The following is an 18,438-nucleotide window of genomic DNA, read 5'->3' on the forward strand; positions in this document are numbered from 1 at the left end:
CGTTTTTTTAGTTTAAGAACTAAGGTATCACTTTGTTTAAGGGTTTTATGTTTTCATTTTTAAAGAAAACAAAAAATAAAAATAAAAATATATTTATTGAAAATTTAAAAAATATTTTGAAAAACAGGTTCAAAATTAAAAATAACAAAACATTGTTCAACTTGATTTTCTTGAATCTTGATCAAAGTTTAAAGAAAAAAAAAAACTTAATACGGATAAAAAAGGTCTCAAGTTCGGTGGATGAAACGTTGGGAAACTCCATACCTGACCTAAAAACATTCCCATAAATTGGTGGCCGCATTGCAGCTTCATTGGATTTTCTTTCCTTTTTTGCGCCAAGGAAATGGTGTAATATAAACAGGCTTTGACTGTAGAGAGAGAGAGAGAGAGAGAGAGAGATGAGATTTGTAGGTTACATAGCGCAATGGAGAAGCGCAGCGAAGGAGGCGTTGGATCGCACAGCCATCACTGTGAAATTCCTGTGCTGGCTTCACTTCACCGGCAACTACCTCTGTTCCCCATGTCACGTACTATTCATTCCCCTTCAAAGATTTAAGCTTTTCTCTCCCTCTTCGTGCTTTTCGATTACCCTTTTGACCCAATTGCGTGATCCTCTGCTTGCAGACCTATGGGGTTAGCATGCTCCCCACCCTCAACGTCGCCGGCGACGTTCTTCTCGCCGACCACCTCTCGCCGCGGCTCGGGAACATCGGCCACGGAGACTTGGTGCTTGTTCGGTCCCCTCTGAACCCTAAGATAAGGCTGACGAAGCGCGTCGTCGCTGTGGAAGGGGACACCGTCACCTACTTCGACCCTTTGCACTCTGAGGCTGCTCAAGTTGCAGTGGTGTGTGTGCTTAATGGTTTGTTCTTCATGTGCTCTTATTGCAAAATTAATCTGTTTTTATTTTTACCCTGTAGTACATGATTGTGAAAAGAGTTTAATAGGTATGCACTGTCTGTCATTTAAAGTTTTTACATTGTCAACTAAGGGCATTTCTCCAAAACCACTTGTAGGAGAAGAAAATAAGAAAAAATGAGAATAATTCTAAAATGAACTTATGCATAAGTTAAAAAATAATCTTTTGGAGAAGCTAATGAAAGAGAACTTCTACAAGTTAGCTTGTGCATTAGCTAATTTAGTTAGGGAGTTTTTTTTTTTTTTTTTCATTTTTCTTATTTTCTTTTCATGTAAGTGTTTTTAGAGAAGTTTATTTGAACAGACCCCAATTAGAAATCATCTTTTGATATGACTTTTAAGGCGGCTATTGTCAAAGTCAACTGACTTAAATACACAATGGGTTTTGATTGGATGATGGTGTAGAAAGCTTTACACTGTTGGATAACAAAAATCTTTGATATGTACCTAGTTGATGGTTTTATTGTGTTAGATAGCAAATATGAGATTCAACCTGTTGCAAAATCAGGGGTTGTATGATTTCCGACAGCATTTCAGTTTTTCATTTTTTGTTTTCACTTTGTTTTCTGCTTTCAAAAGTTGGTAATTGTATGAGAAATACTGAAAGCTATTGTTTTTTGTTCTTTGTTTACTTTTTGTAGTTCTCTTTTTCCCGGATAAACTTCAGAAAACAGAAAAAGTTTTCTGAAACTAAATGCCCCCCTAGTTTTCTTGTTCTGAATTTAGATGAATATTTGTATTGTAGAGTCTACTACATATTAATGTGTAATTGTCATAAACTAATGGCTTAATGGTTTAACCATGTAGGATCATAGTGAGTAGAGGCAGGTGTGAAAGTTGCTTTGGTTATGAGATTGAAAGCCTTTGGTTGATGTGTTAATTTCTGATTTATAAAAAGGTTGTTTATATGTTGTGTAACTTGTGTCCCTATTTAGATGAGTCTTTTTGGCAACTCATTCAACTGTTACTTAACAATAAGTTATATGGTGCCATGTAGCAGCCCTTCCCCGTGTATAACATTAGCAGCAGAGTCCTTAGCATGATGGAATGAATTTCTGTTTTGTCCACTATGTCATCATTATTTTATGGCAATAGCTGTGGTAAACGATGAGTTATTTGCTTATGATGACTAGTTCCGTGACACAAAATTTCACTATGCTTTAGGCTGAGACAATTTTTATTTTATTTTCTTAATTTTAATGTGTTCTTTTTTATAATGCTATACTCATTTATTTTAAACCCACACCCTAATTTATTTGTGTCCATTCCATTTCAGTCAGGGTACCATTCCAATCCAATGACTTTTGTTTGCTGAACTTAAGATGCTATAATTAATTATTAACTGTTTTTTTGTTAAGGTTAATTACTTATTACACAATAATCTTATTTGTTTCCCAAGCTCTCTCTTTCTCTCTGCTTGGAATTTATGTTTAACTTGTTGCTTTGCTCTCTCTGTTCATTATTTTAGTTTATTTTTTTAATTGCTGTTATATTTTGTTTTATCATTATTTTGTCCACAGGTGCCAAAGGGACATGTTTGGATTCAAGGGGATAACATTTATGCTTCCCGTGATTCACGGCATTTTGGTCCTGTTCCATATGGTCTTATAGAAGGAAAAGTGTTTTTCCGGGTAACTGTTGTACCTCATACATACTACATTCTTGTATATTATATTTTAAGCATTGGTTTTTTAGGTTTCACTCCTTTATCTTGAGATCTTTGGAACTTCACAATTCTCTTGGTTTCATGTGGTCCAATATTTTTTTTCCATAAAATATTAAGAGTGACATCAGGTTGGGTTGTAATGATACTGTTATTTTAATAAATTGCTGCTAAGTTTTTTTTTTCCTTTCTCACACAGATACTTGGAAACATCTACTGATTTTATAGTTGCAAGTATAATTCATATGACAATTGCTGATATTTGTTGCTGATCTAGATATCATAACCTAGAATAATTTGATCTTTGTAGTGGAACCTGAAACATGCACAGGTCATTTTGAATAATTAGTTGAACCTTTTTATGCTTTACTAAAATTAGTTTGCTTGATAGGGAAAAAATGCATGTTAATTAAACTCTTGTTGGCAGGTACAAAATTGTTCTATTTGCTGATTTTGAATCTTGTGAATACTGTATGTTATTAGGTATGGCCACCTGATAGCTTTGGACCACTAGGCCGTTGACGAAATTTTAAAGGAGGTACTTTACTTTCAATTGTGTTTGAGATGTCTGTTTTGGTCTCGTGTTTAAGAAATTTTTTCCAGTCTTAAATGAACACTATGATCTTTACTATAGAGAAAATTAAATCTGTCATATGAATTTCTGCATATTATTAGATTTAAAATTATCTGGTTTTATGCTTATTAATGTAGATGTTGAAATTCTACCTCTCTTCTCATGATATATGGTGGAACGTTTATTGCAAATAAATAAATAAATAGGCTGTGAATTGAATGGGTTATGAAGGTTAAAATACATAGTCTTCCAACAGTTTTTCTCTGTCTATCTCCTTGGGAAGACTTTACCAGCTAGATCCAGTTGTGTACTTGCTGAGTAACTGGAATTTGGAAATATCTTTTACTTAGGGAGAAGAATAATCAAGTATATTAATGGACAAATATCTTTTCATGGTGCTGCTAATGCCCTGCCAAAGAGATAGAGATAAGTGAAAAAGAGTTGATGAATAATCAAGTATGTTAATGGACAAATGTTAAATAATAATAAGTCTGTAATTTACAAAACATGAAATCTGATTATCAAATCACAGTTGATTGTAATTCAGTGGAATAGGGTTTGTCAACAAATACTGTACTTTTATAGGATACTTCAATTTGCTAGACCTCTTGTAAAGGTGTGATAATCTAGCCACTTTTTAGATAACTTTTCTTTCCTCATGGTTTCGGCACTAACATCTTGTCCACGTTCTAATTATTGTTTGCTTTGGCCATTTAAGTGAAACCTACCTTGCACATATGCAATAGTTTCCTGTGTTCTATCTATTTATGTGATAGGTTTAAAAAAACTTAACACCATTCATTTGCCAATTTATTGAACAGTGCTTATGGTTAGTCATCTTGCGAAATGCACCTAATTATACATGCATGGAGCATCAATGATTTTCATGAAGGTGCTATTTGCAAGAGAAACATCTGACGTGCATGCTCCCTTTTGGCAAGATAAGACACATGTTTTGGGGTCTGTTTGAGTACTGTGTAGTATCAATTACTGGTGAAAGAATAGAATGCAAGCTTAACATGGAGAAGAATTGGTTAGGAATCATGTATTTTATTCACAATTTTCTTTTTAAATTATATGCTGGGTTGGGTTTCCTTGTTTTTCCTTACCCAATGTCAATTTATACCGCATTATGATTATTTTATTTGTTATGTTGAACGTTGCTTTTTATGTCTTCAAATTATAGTGGTGACCAAAATAAACTGTGGCTATGAGGGTTGTGCAGATACAATTCTCTTTGGTATTGTTGGCTTAATGCTCCTCATTAAGTGCAATGTAAGTAAAGGTTCTATAAACTATAGATGACGATGCTAAAGCCTTACCACCAAATGCTTTTATTTTAAACTAAAATTGTGAATTGTGCAAAATAAAGACTAAAATTGTATTTTAGTCAAATTAAAAATATCTTTATTTTGAGATAATTAAATTTAAAAGAGTTTTAATAAATCTTAGTTTAAAATATAAATTTTGAATTTTGACACATTATATAAAGATAATGTTTTGATTCAAATAATTTACTTATATATATATATATATATATATATATTAATTTTTAAATTCTTATTTCACTAGTTCATGTTTATATAATAAAATGAATGTTCATTATTAATAACAAATATTTACTATTTTTTAATGATGTACAACTTTTTAATTGGATGTGTCTAATCTAAAAGTTGTTTTTCCTTTTATCTTATTGCACGTAATTTTATCAATATTTAATGCTTATTTTTATACTTTTAAAATTGTCAAATTATTCATTGTTTCTTAAAATTTTATTTTTCTTTCAAATAAAATCTCTTATTTCATTGCTTTAAATTTCCTTGTTATTTTTCTTTCGAATCTCAACTATTTATAACTTTAATTTATATTTTTTTTTCTAAATCTGGAGTACCAATAATTTTGTATATTTATTTAAATTAATTATACATATTTCTGTTACAACTTTATGCATTTTCATTTCAATTTGTGTTTAAATTTTTACTTAAACTAAAAAGTGTTTATACAGTTTACATGTATTTATTAAGGCTTAATTAATTTTTTTACTTTCAATTTTTTAATGTTTGACAAATTTTATCCCCAATTTTTAATTTGACACATTTTATCCCAATTTTTTAGAAATTTGTAATTTTTAACCTAGTTATTTTTTATTAATAAACACATAAATTGAGGGTACAAATTGTCAAAAAAATTAAAGATAAAATGTGTCAAAAATAAAATGTTGGATGTAAAATTTTCCAAAAAAAAAATAAAAAGTTAAGTATAAAAAGTAAAATTATGCTAGAAGTAAAATGACAATAAAATTCACAAAAGTTTTATAAAAATTGAAGATAAAATGTCAAATTAATGTTTTGAAAGTAAAATTGTCAAAAATTAAAAATTTCAGTCAAAACTAAAAAGTGCAATTAAGCCATTTATTAATTTAAAAAACATGGGAATAAATAATTTAATAAACATTTACAATGGAGGTGCAGGAAGATTATTCATTTAGGTTTAAATACACAATTTAATTACCATTTTCTTGAACTTTACCTTGTGTCGATTAGTTTTACTTTTGATTTAAATACGCTTTTAATATTAAAAAATGTAATATTAATTTATTTTCCATTTAAAAAAATCAATTTTAATCCTTTTTTTAAGACATTCAACACAATATTATATGTTTTTAGTCCAGATAAAGTAAAAACAAAATAACACTAATTTTTGTCACAAGATATTATTGATAAATAATTGTTTATAAAATAAATAAATAAATCATTTTTAAAAATCGAAACACATTTAAAGGTAGTAATTTTTTGGACCGGTAGGTAACTTGGTATGAAATAAATAAACGGAGAAGAAACTTTTCAGTCTTTTATAACTCAAAAAGGAGAAAGAAAGTAAGAAACCCTAAAATTAAGTGTACAATGGACATTTTGCACGACTTATGTTCTGGATATAAATAGTGACAAATTCACCGCTAGGTATTCAAGTGCCTTTGAGAGAACCTGGCGCAGCAGCATTGCAATGGCGTCCGAGTTCCGTTGCCGGCACATAGCAGAACCGTAAATCTTTCTCTCTGTCTCTGCAATATTTTGCAGAAGCATGTGAAGGATTTGCACATTGTTTTTCAGTTCTGATTCATTCTCGTTGTTTTAACAGCCAATTTTTTTTTATTTGTTTCGGATTTTGAAAAATTGTTTTTGGGCCGTTCCAATGGGTTCTCAGCAAATGCTGTTTGAGATCTCAATTTCACCCGGCCAACATCTGATCTCATTTTTTGGGGGGCAGCTTCAAGGAATTTACATGTTTTCCCTCGTGTTTGAATTCAGGGAAACTGCCCTAAATTTCATTTCTTAATGTATGTTTTTTTTAATCCAAAACCATGAAAATAAAGTGAAGAGCTTTTCTTTATTCTATTTCAATATTTGTATTCTGATGGCTTTTGGGATGAAATGTTTTTTGCAATAAAGATCAAATCAGCATTTTGATTTCTGGTTGGAGTCGCGATTTTGCCACAATTGTGAAATGCGATTGGTGTTGTTGCAATTGTGGTTGTAGGGACCTAAAATCCTTGACAGGTGCAATTGTAGTTGCCAAGGGCAAGTGATTGGATGAGCATTAAGAGGCTAAAAATACCCTAGAACTTGGATGGGTTAGATATCTTTTCACCAAAAGAAAAAACATATGGCTTGAATCACTTTTATTAACCTTTCATTTAAATAGGGATATTTTAGTTTTAAAATAATGCATGGAATATTATGGGTTAAATTTTATAAAAAAGGACCAAGCGGAGAGAATATGTCAACATCTCATTATTTTTAAGAGAAACAAAATAAAAACTATAATTTACAATATACGTATGTAATAGCAAAATATGTTTGATGGCTGAGATTTTGACCATACTGTTAATGATATTGATATGCCATACGATGAAGTTTTTCAATTTGGTTTTTAGAGTATTTTTCGATCCTTTAAGGTCCATCTATCAGCAAGCTTTTAAAATATGGTTGATGACTGTATTAAGACCACGATTGTGCCTAATGTTACCTAAACTGAGACTGCAACTGCAGTTTACAATCTTTTTTTGCTTATTTAAAACCTTGGGTTCAAATTCTTTGACCACTCTTCCAAGTTGAGCCTAGAGGTCTATTAGTTTTATTATGTACTGCGGATATGGTATCATCCAAAAACTATAGTGATGGTAAGCTTGGGTGAAGCTTCGTTATTTGTGGATTGTAGAAGTGATCTCTTCATAAAGCTGTAGCGGAAATATTGTGATAGCTCGATTAATTCTTGAAAGTTTCTGATATGGACTTTGATGTGGCATCCTTCTACTATCTTTATGGCCTGTTTAGATAACTTTCCACAATAATTTATAAGAGAAGTAAATAAGAAAAAATAAAATAAGGTAATTTGTAAAAAGGTCTCTCATAATGAGATTTTCTCTCCTAACTACGACCGTATAGCAGTGTGTGATTACAACCACAATTTAAAACCTTGATGTGTATATATAGATAGATAAATTTGTCTGCTTAAAGGAAATCATATGCATTTCTCATTAATACTAAAGAAAATAAACTGATAATAGTGATATGAAAAGGTTTGTATCTCTATTGTTGAAATGTTATTACATTATAAACTTTCAATATGAGCTAATAATTATTTTTTCATATTTCCACCTTATGTAGAATGAGATGAGCACCATGTTGGGGTTGAAGAGTAATAACGGAAGTTGGAGCATGAGTATAGGTTGGAGAAAGTTCAAACGAGAAACGTTGTAAGATCATTGACAAAGCAATCTTTGCTTCCAAAAAGGAAAAGTTTTGTCCGATGCATATTCTAGGACCCCCTCCAAAGGCAAAAAATGAAACCCTTCCATTTGTGGCCTTTAGAAGTCCTTCAGAAAATCTCTCCGGTTTGAACTCTTTAGCATCATCACCCCAAAGCTCACAATCATGGTGAACCAAAACTATTGGCAAGGAAATCTGCACTCCAGCAGGTAATGATAGGTTTCCAAGTTTCACATCTTCGTTAACTTTTCGAGCAAGACCAACTACTGGTGGGTATAACCGAAGAACCTCATTCAAAATCATGGTAACCTGTTGCAAAAATATTCATAGTAAAAACCAAGGGCATACTATTCAATATAAAGATGATAATACAAACTTACAATCTTAAGGTGATTCAGTCCTTCAAAATTTGGTTTTCGGTTGCCAAAAACTTGTAAGACTTCCTCCCTTGCGCGTGTTTGCCAATCAGGGTACATACTCAACAAAATCATTGTCCAAACAAGCAAAACTGAGGTGGTCTCCTGCCCTGCAAAGTAGAATAGCTTGCATTCCTCAATAACTTCCTCAAGATTCATTCCAACATTCTTATTTCCCTGTTCTTGAATTTCCTTGTGGTTTGACTCCAGAAGTATATCTAACAAGTTATTTTTAGTGGCTTCACCCGCCTTTAGAGCTGTCTCTCTCTTGTTAATCATATCCATAAGCGAAGCTTCTATATCTTTGTTGATTTCCTTCATCCTTCTATGTGTAGTAGTAGGTACAAACCTACACGTGAACATAATCAGTTCTGTATTAATCCTGTTCGCAAGGCAATGCTCTTTTCTATATCAACTAGACTTCCAATGGTAGTTCTGTCAATAGTAAACATAGTTTGATTTCACAAGCTGCAATTGTGAGATATCCCTTTACGTCACAAAATTTAGTAAACTGGTTGTTGTAAAAAAAAAAAATCATTGATTCTTAACTAAAATTATTATTTTCTAATCACAATATATATGAAAGTTTGCTAAGGTTAGTTAGTTAAATAAAGCTCATCCAATGAGCTTGATCACTTAAGTCTATCAAGTAGTCATATATACATATTAGTCTTACCTCCATCCAGGTATGTTAACTTTCAAGAAAGTTTGTATTGTGAGTTCAGTTTGCTCTTTTAAAAGTTGAAATATTCTTCTTCCTTCTTCATAACTACTTCCAAATGCTGTTCGAGAAATAACATCACTAGCCAAATTCTGAAAGAAAGGCCATATGTCTGTTTCACTCGTTCCATCTGAAGACAACATTCCCTCCCATTTGCTAATCAGATCATCACAACATTTGATGAATAGTGGTAACATATTCTGTGGTGTAATGAAGAAATAGCAAGGTGTTAAAATACGCCGTGTCAACTTAAGCACAAACGTTCAGACATTGCATCATGTTACTTATAGACCAACTGATGTTGCTTGCAAAAGTATGTGTTGCAGCCTTGCAGGCTAAACTAACTCAAGCTTTGCCATACCAAATATTTGTCTTGGTTGCAAGAGAATACATTTTTGGGGAGAGTAATTTTCACGTGCATAATTAAATGCATACACACACACATGTTGGAACAAATTTATGTTTTCCTGACTTGTTATTGAAAGGTATAGTAGTCAATATATAATATCTATATCTAGTAATTGGAAACTAACCTTCAACTTTTCTAAATTGAATGCGGGGTTGATTATCTTTCTGTGCTTGCTCCACTTTTCTCCCTCATGGCTTACAAGACCAGGAGCTAGTAACCTAACATGCGGATTCATATCAGGCTTTCCAAAGTCATAAATCTTGTTGAGTACATCTTTGATTTGCTCAGGATCTGTGAGGGTCACCCTTGGTATTGGCCCAAACCAGATAAAAGAATTTTTGCCTACATACCATCAATAACAATAAGAAGAAGACTTAAAATTAAATATGAAGGAGAAAGAGAAAATTTTCAACAATTGAAGAGAATGGGCAAGTTTGTGTGTGCTATTTGAATTTGACATGAATTACAAACCATGGCAACTGTTGATACAAACTACACAATAAGGTTAGTCAAACAAGTTGTCTTTTTAAATTATAGGAAATCAAAGGAAACCCCTCTCTACCATGCAATAGAAGGACTCTAAAGAAAACTGAAAATTATATCCCAATTCTGGGAAGGACCAGCTCCTTACTCAGATAAACACAAGCACCAATTAGGAAAATTCTTCAATCCCTCCTTATTTGGTTACCCCCCTACTAAGACATTCCCTGCATTCCATTGGTCCATTTAGTTATGCCTTCCGTCTCTCCTCCTTCCACTCTTTCAGCTGCCACCTATGTTTTCTCTCTCATATACCAGAAGGCCATCTTCAGGACCATTGTTCTCCTTTTTTTCACTCTCTACTCTCCCAACTCATAAGTCTATACTTTAGTTAGCCTTTAATATCTGAACCGTCTATGCAATGTTTGTATGGCCAAAATTTATTCCTCTCACATTAATACAAAAATGGACACCATATACTAGGCTTCTAATTGATTTTGTAAAAATTTTAAGCATATATTCCCATATGCACAATCTAAACAAACATAACACAATACATATGGGACTGTAAAATGATCTTGAAATAGAAAGATAGAAAAATGGAAATCACTCATTACAATCTGAGACTAATATCTACCAATAAGCTTGCAACATAGAGTGAAAACAGAAAAGAAAATAACAGGAACAAATTCCTCCCAGGTGTTCTCATGGTCAGGCAGATTATTCCATTTGATGAGAATTTCATTTGATCCATTGAGCAGCTTCCTGATGGCCAGCACCTTTTTAGGAGTCACTAGTAATTCCTAATCGTCTGAGAGGAATTTGGAGAGTTGTTGGAAAGGAACATCAACAGCCACTGCTTTCTTTAGTTGGGAGACATGGAAAATTGGATGTACTTTTAGTTTCCAAGTGCAGTTCCAGCTTGTAAGCCACTGGCCCTACTATCTCAATAATGGCATAAGGACCATAGAACTTAGAACTCAGCTTTTCATTGACCCCTTTTTGCCAAAGACCTCAATGGTTGAGCTTTCAAATAAATCAAGTCCCCTACCTGAAATCCAACCTCTCTTCTTTCTCTATTTGCATTCTTTGCTTCATCTAAATCTTTAACTTCAAGTTAGCAATTTCATTCAAAACTTTGTTCTTATGTGCTCAAATTGGCAATTGCGATCCTTCCTTTCCCATTCAAAAGAAAAGACCAAGCAGAGAATTCATACGAATAGAAGCACATCCTCATGCAAGGACAAATACTTCTGTGCAATATGGTTTCCTCTTTTTTATGCATATTTATACCTTTCCTACCTGTACCTTTGCCTCATTATACAAAAAAGGAATAAAGCATTAATCTGTTTTTGTTTAAATTTTCATACCTTGAATTTTTTCCTATGTTCTTGTTCTTCATCAGTTCATCCATTCTATCATGTGATGTTGAATTCTAGATGATTGAACACGCACTTAGTTCCATGTCATTCGTAATGATAGGCATCTTCAAAATTTGAGCATTCAGTTACCAATGGAATGAGACTGGTGTTGATTACATGCTTCAATGTAAAGTACAAAAAGTAGTTTGGTCTAACTAGCTTTAGTATTCTGATTGGTCTTATCTCAAATTATTGTGATGGTTAAGTAAATGAACAAAAATTAAATTTTGTCTATGTAGACTTAAAAGTATTAACAGAGAAAAGTTTGGTATCTAAAGTGTCCCCCACAGAGATTAGTTTGCACTGCTGCAAGTGTCTCTTGAAAAAGTAGGAGTTATAGGTATTATTGATCTATAAGTCTAAATGCCTAAAACTAACCAATAAAATTTGAAATACCAGCTTATCAATTAAATCCACTGTAGCTGCTTCGTAGCTTTTGGAGTTTATCAACCTAGTGGGCACTCAATCAGTGTATATATTATCACCCTCATGGGTTGAAGTTCAAACTTCTAACCCTGTTATTTTTCTATGTTTCCAGCATATTTACATAGCCGTGTTTTGGAAGAGAACTTTTTAGCTGTAGTTTGTTAAATTCCTCCTTCTGCTTTTGTTATATGGGTAAATGACAATTTTGGTCCCTGAATGTGGAAATTAGTAACAATTTAATCCTCTCTATATGATTTAATTCGGATTTAATCCTCTCTATATGTATATTTTTAATTAAATTCCATGTTATCAATGTACTTTACATAATCCTCTCTATATGATTTAATTCTGATTTAGTCCATAAAACACTTGTTAATTATTATTAATTTATAGCAACTGGAACACCAATTCAGTCGGCCTTTTATGCTGAAGTTTTGCAGCTATTTTGGCTATTGAAACGGCTAAGGAAAGGAACTTTCATCCTCTTTAATTGGAGATAGATTCTTCTCTTTTAGTTCGAACCTTCTCTCATCCAGAGAGCGTCCCTTGGCCTTTGTATAATCGTTCGTTAAATTGTATTAATCTAACTAGAACTTTTAGATTTAAGATTTCTCACATTTATAAGGAGGCACACACTTGTGCACACAATCTTGCCTCTTTTGGTGCACAGTTGTTGGGTTACACTTGGTGGGACAGCCCCCCTTCTTTCATTGCTCAGGAGCTCCTTAGGGATAGAATGGGGCTCCCTTCTTATAGATTTTGCTAGATTTGTCATCCTTGGGTTTGACTATATGGATCAATCTACTACATTGAACTTGATCACTATGCCTCCACTGATTAGTAGTGTAATAACTTTTTCAAGACAAAAAAGGAAAAAAAAGAAAGAAGAAAAGAAATAAGATACAGGTCTGCCTGTATTTTTTTGTCTTACCAATAAAGGGCAGAGTTCTCTTCTTAGCTTAAGCAATTTGATGGCACCCTTTAATTATTATGCTACTACAATTATTATGTTCCTTTGGTTTGCACATATTGAAGTAGTAATTATGCTATGCCCACCAATAAAGCTAATTAGTATAGTTTGAAAAGTGGAGGAGCTTAAAAAAAAAAAACTATAAAAGTCAACTCTCTCTCTCTCTCTCTTCATTCTCTTATCTATCTCTCTTCGCACTCTCTCTCCCGGAGGCAATACGTTAGCTGCTCCACGAACTTCGATGATATTTACTCTTAATTTTAAAGTGTAGATACTTGCGGATAACTGGATAAGGTACCTTTACCTATCGTCCTATCCCTATCCCTCTAATGTATATACGCGTAGAGAGAAAAATTCATCTACTCGATCCCCGATTACATGCTAAGCAATCCAAATCTAATTTCCCATGCATTATTTTGTCATGTTAACAATTTCAAAACCGAAGAGTAGAAGGAATAATGAGAAACATAATACCATGCTTGTTGACAGTGTGTTGGATAAAGGATAACACGCGCGGCGCTATGTCATGAGAGAAGAGATTCATGGGTTTGGATAAGGCTTCATTTCGCATCTTGCCAAACTCCTTCAAGTCCCCAACAAAAAGCGTGTATGAGTTGCCTTGAAGGCCTTGTTCTCTCAGAAGCCTTTCAAGCCTCTTTGGCCTCAGCCATAACCAGTTCAGCATCTTCCATGCCCATATCATAATGATCAGTAGTAGAATTATTGTCGGCCATGATGCTGCTTCCATTTCTCTCTCGGTGGAGAAAGTTGATGAACCATGAAACAAAGAGAGAAGAAGATACTTCATATATTCATGGCAAGTTTTTGCGTGTCAAAGCCAAACTCCTTAGGCACCTTGCGTAAGTAACTTTTTCAATGGTTACCATCTTATTTCGAAAACGAATGGCTAGGATTAATTTTATAAATCCGGTTGCAACTACTATCATAGATAAAAGTACAGCAGGCAGTAGGTTAAGCACATTTTCTAATTATTTCATAAAATATTATTATTCAATACAAAAATAACCAATAATTAATTTCTTCATTAATGTTGAATGTAACAAAAAAATTTAAAAATTTCATTTAAGACTTTACACTTTTTTCACAAGCAATAAGTATAAGTAGAATATTTAGAAAAAAGTTTAAGCAGAATATCACTTTACTCATTTTTGTATTTGTAATTTAAGAAAAAATACTTGCACTCGTTCAAACTAGAAACATTGTAAAACCAGTGACAAAAAAATCTTTGCTTCCAACAAGGAAAAGTTTTGTTCGATGCATATTTTAGGTCTCCTCAAAACCGAAAGAATTTAACTCTGCCATTTGTCGCCTTCAGAACTCATTCAGAAAATCTCTGAAGTCTGAACACCTTAGCAACATCACCCCAGAGCTCACAATCATGCTGAACTAAAATTGTTGGTCTACAACGAAAATAATTTATACCTACCAACAGAAACCGTCACAAGAAGTAGGTAAATGGATGATAGGCTTTGACCTGAGAATAATTTTGGTGTCAACTTTCCATATGAATGTATAAGAAAAAAAAAAAGTAAATGGAACAAACTTTTCTATAAGATAAAACTAGCTTATATATAAGTTGATTTATAAAACGTCTCCTATAAAGGGATCTGTATATCAGTTATATTTGTTAGCAATTTCCTGCAATTAATGTCAAACATTGACAATAACAGTAACTAATTGGAACCATAATTTAAAACCTTGATAGGTATATATAGATAGCTAAATTTGTGTGCTTACAAGAAATCATAAGCATTTCTTACATTAATACTAAAGAAAATAAACTAATAATACTTATATGAAAAGGTTTGTGTCTATTGAATTTCTTGAGATATTATTACATTATAAACTTTTCAAGAGTATAATACAAACCAAACAATATGAGCTAATTGTTAATTTTTTATATTTCCACCTTTCTTAGAATGAGATGAGCACCATATTGGGGCTGAAGAGTAATAACGGTAGTTGGAGCATGAGTATAGGTTGGAGAAAGTCCAAACAAGAAACGTTGTAGAATCATCGACAAAGCAATCTTTGCTTCCAAAAAGGAAAAGTTTTGTCCGATGCATATTCTAGGACCCCCTCCAAAGGCAAAAAATGAAAACCTTCCATTTGTGGCCTTTAGAAGTCCTTCAGAAAATCTCTCCGGTTTGAACTCTTTAGCATCATCGCCCCAAAGCTCACAATCATGGTGAACCAAAACTATTGGCAAGGAAATCTGCACTCCAGCAGGTAATGATAGGTTTCCAAGTTTCACATCTTTGTTAACTTTTCGAACAAGACCAATTGCCGGTGGGTATAACCTAAGAACCTCGTACAAAATCATGGTAACCTGTTGCAAAAATATTCATAGTAAATACCAAAAGCATACTATTCAAAATCAAGATGAAAAATACAAACTTACAATCTTAAGGTGACTTAGTCCATCAAAATTTGGTTTTTGGTTTCCAAAAACCTTTAAGACTTCCTCCCTTGCGCGTGTTTGCCAATCAGGGTACCTACTCAATAATATCATTGTCCAAACAAGCAAAACTGAAGTGGTCTCCTGCCCTGCAAAGTAAAATAGCTTGCATTCCTGAATAACTTCCTCAAGATTCAATCCAACATTCTTATTATTTTTGTGTTCTTGAATTTCCTTGTGATTTGACTCCAGAAGTATATCTAACAAGTTGTTTTTAGTGGCTTCATCCGCCTTTAGCGCTTTCTCTCTCTTGTTAATCATATCCATAAGCAAAGCTTTTATAACTCTATCTATTTCCTTAATCCTTCTATGAGTAGTAGTAGGTACAAACCTGCAAGTAAACATAATCGGTCCTGTAATATGAAGGGAAATGCTTTTTTCAATATCAACTAGACTTCTAATGGTGGTTCTGCCAATAGTAAACATAGTTTGATTTTCAAAGTTGCAATTCACTGAATTGAGAGATGCCACACATTCATGTCACAAATATTTGTTAAAATGGTTGTTGTAAAAAGGAAATTTATATGAATCTGTAGCGATAAGAGTAGTAATCCTTTATGAAATATGGTAATGTTAGTTTAGTTAATTAAAGCTCATCCAATAAGATTGATAACTTAAGTCTATCAAATAGTCAATACATATTTGTCTTACCTCCATCCAGGGATATAAACTTTGAGTATAATTTTCATAGTAAGTTCAGTTTGCTCTTTTAGAAGTTGAAATATTCTTCTTCCTTCTTCATAACTACTTCCAAATGCTGTTCGAGAAATAGCATCACTAGCCAAATTCTGAAGGAAAGGCCATACGTTGATTTCACTTGATCCATCTGAAGACAACATTCCCTCCCATTTACTAATCAGATCATCGCAACATTTGATGAATAGTGGTAACATATTCTGTGGTGTAATGAAGAAATAGCAAGGTGTTAAGATTTTCCATGTCAAATTAAGCACATAAACATTCAGACTTCACATCATGTTGCTGAACTAACTCAAGCTTTGCCATATCAAACATTTTTCTTGCTTGCAAGAGAATACATTTTTTGGGAGAGTAATTTTCACATGCAAATCAAACACACACATGTGAAGCACAAATTCCAATGTTTTTTCTGACATGTTTTTCAAAGGCGCACAAGTCAATATATATGATCTATATCTACTAATAAGAAACTAGCCTTCAACTTGTCTAAATTGAATGCGGGGTTGATTATCTTTCTGTGCTTGCTCCACTTTTCTCTCTCCAGCCTTGCAAGACCAGGAACTAGTAATTTGACATGCGGATTCAATTTAAGCTTTCCAAAGTCATAAATCTTGTTGAGTACTTCTTTGATTAGCTCAGGATCTGTGAGGGTCACCCTTGGTATTGGTCCAAACCAGATAAAAGAATTTTTGCCTGCATACCATCAACAACAATAAGAATAAAGGCTTAAATTAGATATGAACAAGAAAGAGAAAATTTCCAAGAATAGAAGAGAATGGGAAATAAACTTTGTGTGCGCTATTTAAATTTGACATGAATAAAAAACCATGGGTAACTTTTGGTACACACTAAGGTTAGTTAGTGAAACTAGTTTTCTACACCTTGCAAAACAGAACAATGCATTAATCTGCTTTAGTTTAATTTTTTGTCACAAAGTTCTTCCAATATTCTTGTTGTTCATCCATTCTATCATGATGTGATGTCAAATTCTAGATGATTGAATATGCACCTAGTTTCTTGTCACTCCTAATGATAAAGCATCTCCAAAATTCGACCCATTCAAATACTAATGGGATGTGACTGGTTTGGATTACATGCTTCATTACAAAAAGTAGTGTTTGATCTAATAACTAGTTTTAATATTCCGATTGGGGTCTTATCTCAGATTATTGTGACAGATTCCTTTGTAAAAAAAGTGGGGTCCATGTGACGAAAGCACATTTGTAAACTCAGAAGAAAAGAGAGAAAATTAACTTTGTTTGAAAACTTTATCAAAATTAGATTGCCTTTGGTTCAGGGTTGAAGGAAACAAATAAAGAGAAATTTTGTAATTTTTACGTAAGATCCACATATTTTATATTTTATTATAATTTAAAATTTATTTTTTATTTTTATCATATCTATTATTATCCTTTAAACCAAATGACGAGAAAAGCGCGAAACGAATGCGTGAACTTATTATGTTGAATACATAATCTATTATATGTGGACAACGGTCTAAAAAAATGACTGATTGTAAGGATAAAATGGTATGATTAATTACTTTGAATTTCTTCTTTTTTTTCTTTTAAAAAAAACTAAACAACAACTTTATCCTTTTTTTATTTCTCTTCTATTTTTTCTTAAACCAAATGATCAATATTTCCACTCAAAATCTCTATTTATGTTCTCTTTTTTTTTCTTCTTTTAGTTACCTATTTCCGTTCTCTATTTATTTTTTCTCTATCAAACACACCCTAAAGTGACAGGAAAAGGAAGCCATGAATATATGTGAATGAAATATTTTAATGTTTAAACATGTAATTTTCAAACAAAGTCAATTAAACAGTAGTCGGATAAAAAATAAAAAATAAAAAAGTGAAGAGGCAAGTAGATTAGAAATGCAAAAAAGAGAATGATGGGCATAAGCATATACCATGTTTGTTGAGAGTGTGTTGAGCATAGGAAGAGACACGCGGCACTATGTCATGAGAGAAGAGAGTGATAGGTTTGGATAAGGCTTCCTTTCTGATCTTGATAACCTCCATGGAGTCCCCAACAAGAAGCGTGTATGGATTGCCTTGAAGGCCTTGCTCTCTCAGAAGCCTTTCTAGTCTCTTGGGTGTGAGCCATAACCAGTTCAGCAACTTCCATGCGCCTATCAGAGAGAGGATCAATATCAGTACCAGAATTGTGATCCACGCTGCTTCCATTTCTCTGTGTTTCGTGTCTCAACAAGAGTCTTCATATAGTGCTATTATGCTGCCGGCAATCACCAAGTGACTTGCTTTGTGCTATACGCCCCTCTTTTAATCATTTTTAGTTTTGATCATTCATATAATAAATCTATATATAAACATTGAATCTATCAAATGTAATTAATTAATTAGGATTGATTAAATATTATATATATATATATATATATATATATATATATATATATATATATATATATATATTAAATAAGGAATTTTATACTAAGAAAAGTAAAACACAAGAGATTTTTAAATATAC

The 18,438-nt window shown here is 32.7% G+C and overlaps 3 protein-coding genes across 5 annotated transcripts; 1 reads left to right on the forward strand and 2 right to left on the reverse strand.

The window, feature by feature from the left end:
* Nucleotides 1–218: 218 nt before the first annotated feature.
* Nucleotides 219–4,416, forward strand: LOC100527597 (uncharacterized). Of its 3 annotated transcripts, NM_001251542.2 has the most exons (5): nucleotides 221–527; nucleotides 625–846; nucleotides 2,439–2,549; nucleotides 3,065–3,119; nucleotides 3,977–4,416. In NM_001251542.2, exons 1-4 carry the CDS (start codon nucleotides 399–401, stop codon nucleotides 3,101–3,103), a joined length of 501 nt encoding a protein of 166 aa, NP_001238471.2. In that variant the 5' UTR covers nucleotides 221–398; the 3' UTR covers nucleotides 3,104–3,119; nucleotides 3,977–4,416. The 3 variants fall into 3 exon arrangements, 1 of the variants encoding a protein (NP_001238471.2); XR_005887708.1 differs by having other exon boundaries at nucleotides 219–527; nucleotides 2,439–3,119; nucleotides 3,977–4,294; XR_005887709.1 differs by having other exon boundaries at nucleotides 220–527; nucleotides 625–862; nucleotides 2,439–3,119; nucleotides 3,977–4,294.
* Nucleotides 4,417–7,666: 3,250 nt separating this feature from the next.
* LOC100782454 (cytochrome P450 72A68) lies at nucleotides 7,667–13,652 on the reverse strand. The gene is made up of 5 exons (XM_003543123.3): nucleotides 13,242–13,652; nucleotides 9,595–9,812; nucleotides 9,017–9,261; nucleotides 8,305–8,689; nucleotides 7,667–8,233 (listed from the first exon to the last, which is right to left on the reverse strand). The coding sequence occupies exons 1-5, from the start codon at nucleotides 13,573–13,575 to the stop codon at nucleotides 7,802–7,804; spliced, it is 1,614 nt and encodes a 537-aa protein (XP_003543171.1). The 5' UTR covers nucleotides 13,576–13,652; the 3' UTR covers nucleotides 7,667–7,801.
* Nucleotides 13,653–14,582: 930 nt separating this feature from the next.
* LOC100782998 (cytochrome P450 72A68) lies at nucleotides 14,583–18,284 on the reverse strand. Its single transcript, XM_003543124.5, has 5 exons — nucleotides 17,861–18,284; nucleotides 16,421–16,638; nucleotides 15,898–16,142; nucleotides 15,190–15,577; nucleotides 14,583–15,117 (listed from the first exon to the last, which is right to left on the reverse strand). The coding sequence occupies exons 1-5, from the start codon at nucleotides 18,135–18,137 to the stop codon at nucleotides 14,686–14,688; spliced, it is 1,560 nt and encodes a 519-aa protein (XP_003543172.1). The 5' UTR covers nucleotides 18,138–18,284; the 3' UTR covers nucleotides 14,583–14,685.
* Between the last annotated feature and the right edge of the window lie 154 nt (nucleotides 18,285–18,438).

The sequence above is a fragment of the Glycine max genome, chromosome 13 (assembly GCF_000004515.6).
Source record: "Glycine max cultivar Williams 82 chromosome 13, Glycine_max_v4.0, whole genome shotgun sequence".
Classification (NCBI taxonomy): Eukaryota; Viridiplantae; Streptophyta; class Magnoliopsida; order Fabales; family Fabaceae; genus Glycine; species Glycine max.

Bases quoted from the DNA above. Each gene is read 5' to 3' on its own strand.
- LOC100527597 (NM_001251542.2), top strand. From the start codon at position 399: ATGAGATTTGTAGGTTACATAGCGCAATGGAGAAGCGCAGCGAAGGAG. The intron at 528-624 runs GTACTATTCATT...CTCTGCTTGCAG, and splicing joins ACCTCTGTTCCCCATGTCAC to ACCTATGGGGTTAGCATGCT. The intron at 2,550-3,064 runs GTAACTGTTGTA...GTATGTTATTAG, and splicing joins AAGGAAAAGTGTTTTTCCGG to GTATGGCCACCTGATAGCTT.
- LOC100782998 (XM_003543124.5), bottom strand. From the start codon at position 18,137: ATGGAAGCAGCGTGGATCACAATTCTGGTACTGATATTGATCCTCTCT. The intron at 16,143-16,420 runs GCTAGTTTCTTA...ATTACACCACAG, and splicing joins TCAATTTAGACAAGTTGAAG to AATATGTTACCACTATTCAT. The intron at 15,578-15,897 runs GTAAGACAAATA...GTTTACTTGCAG, and splicing joins GTTTATATCCCTGGATGGAG to GTTTGTACCTACTACTACTC.
- LOC100782454 (XM_003543123.3), bottom strand. From the start codon at position 13,575: ATGAAGTATCTTCTTCTCTCTTTGTTTCATGGTTCATCAACTTTCTCC. The intron at 9,262-9,594 runs GTTAGTTTCCAA...ATTACACCACAG, and splicing joins TCAATTTAGAAAAGTTGAAG to AATATGTTACCACTATTCAT. The intron at 8,690-9,016 runs GTAAGACTAATA...GTTCACGTGTAG, and splicing joins GTTAACATACCTGGATGGAG to GTTTGTACCTACTACTACAC.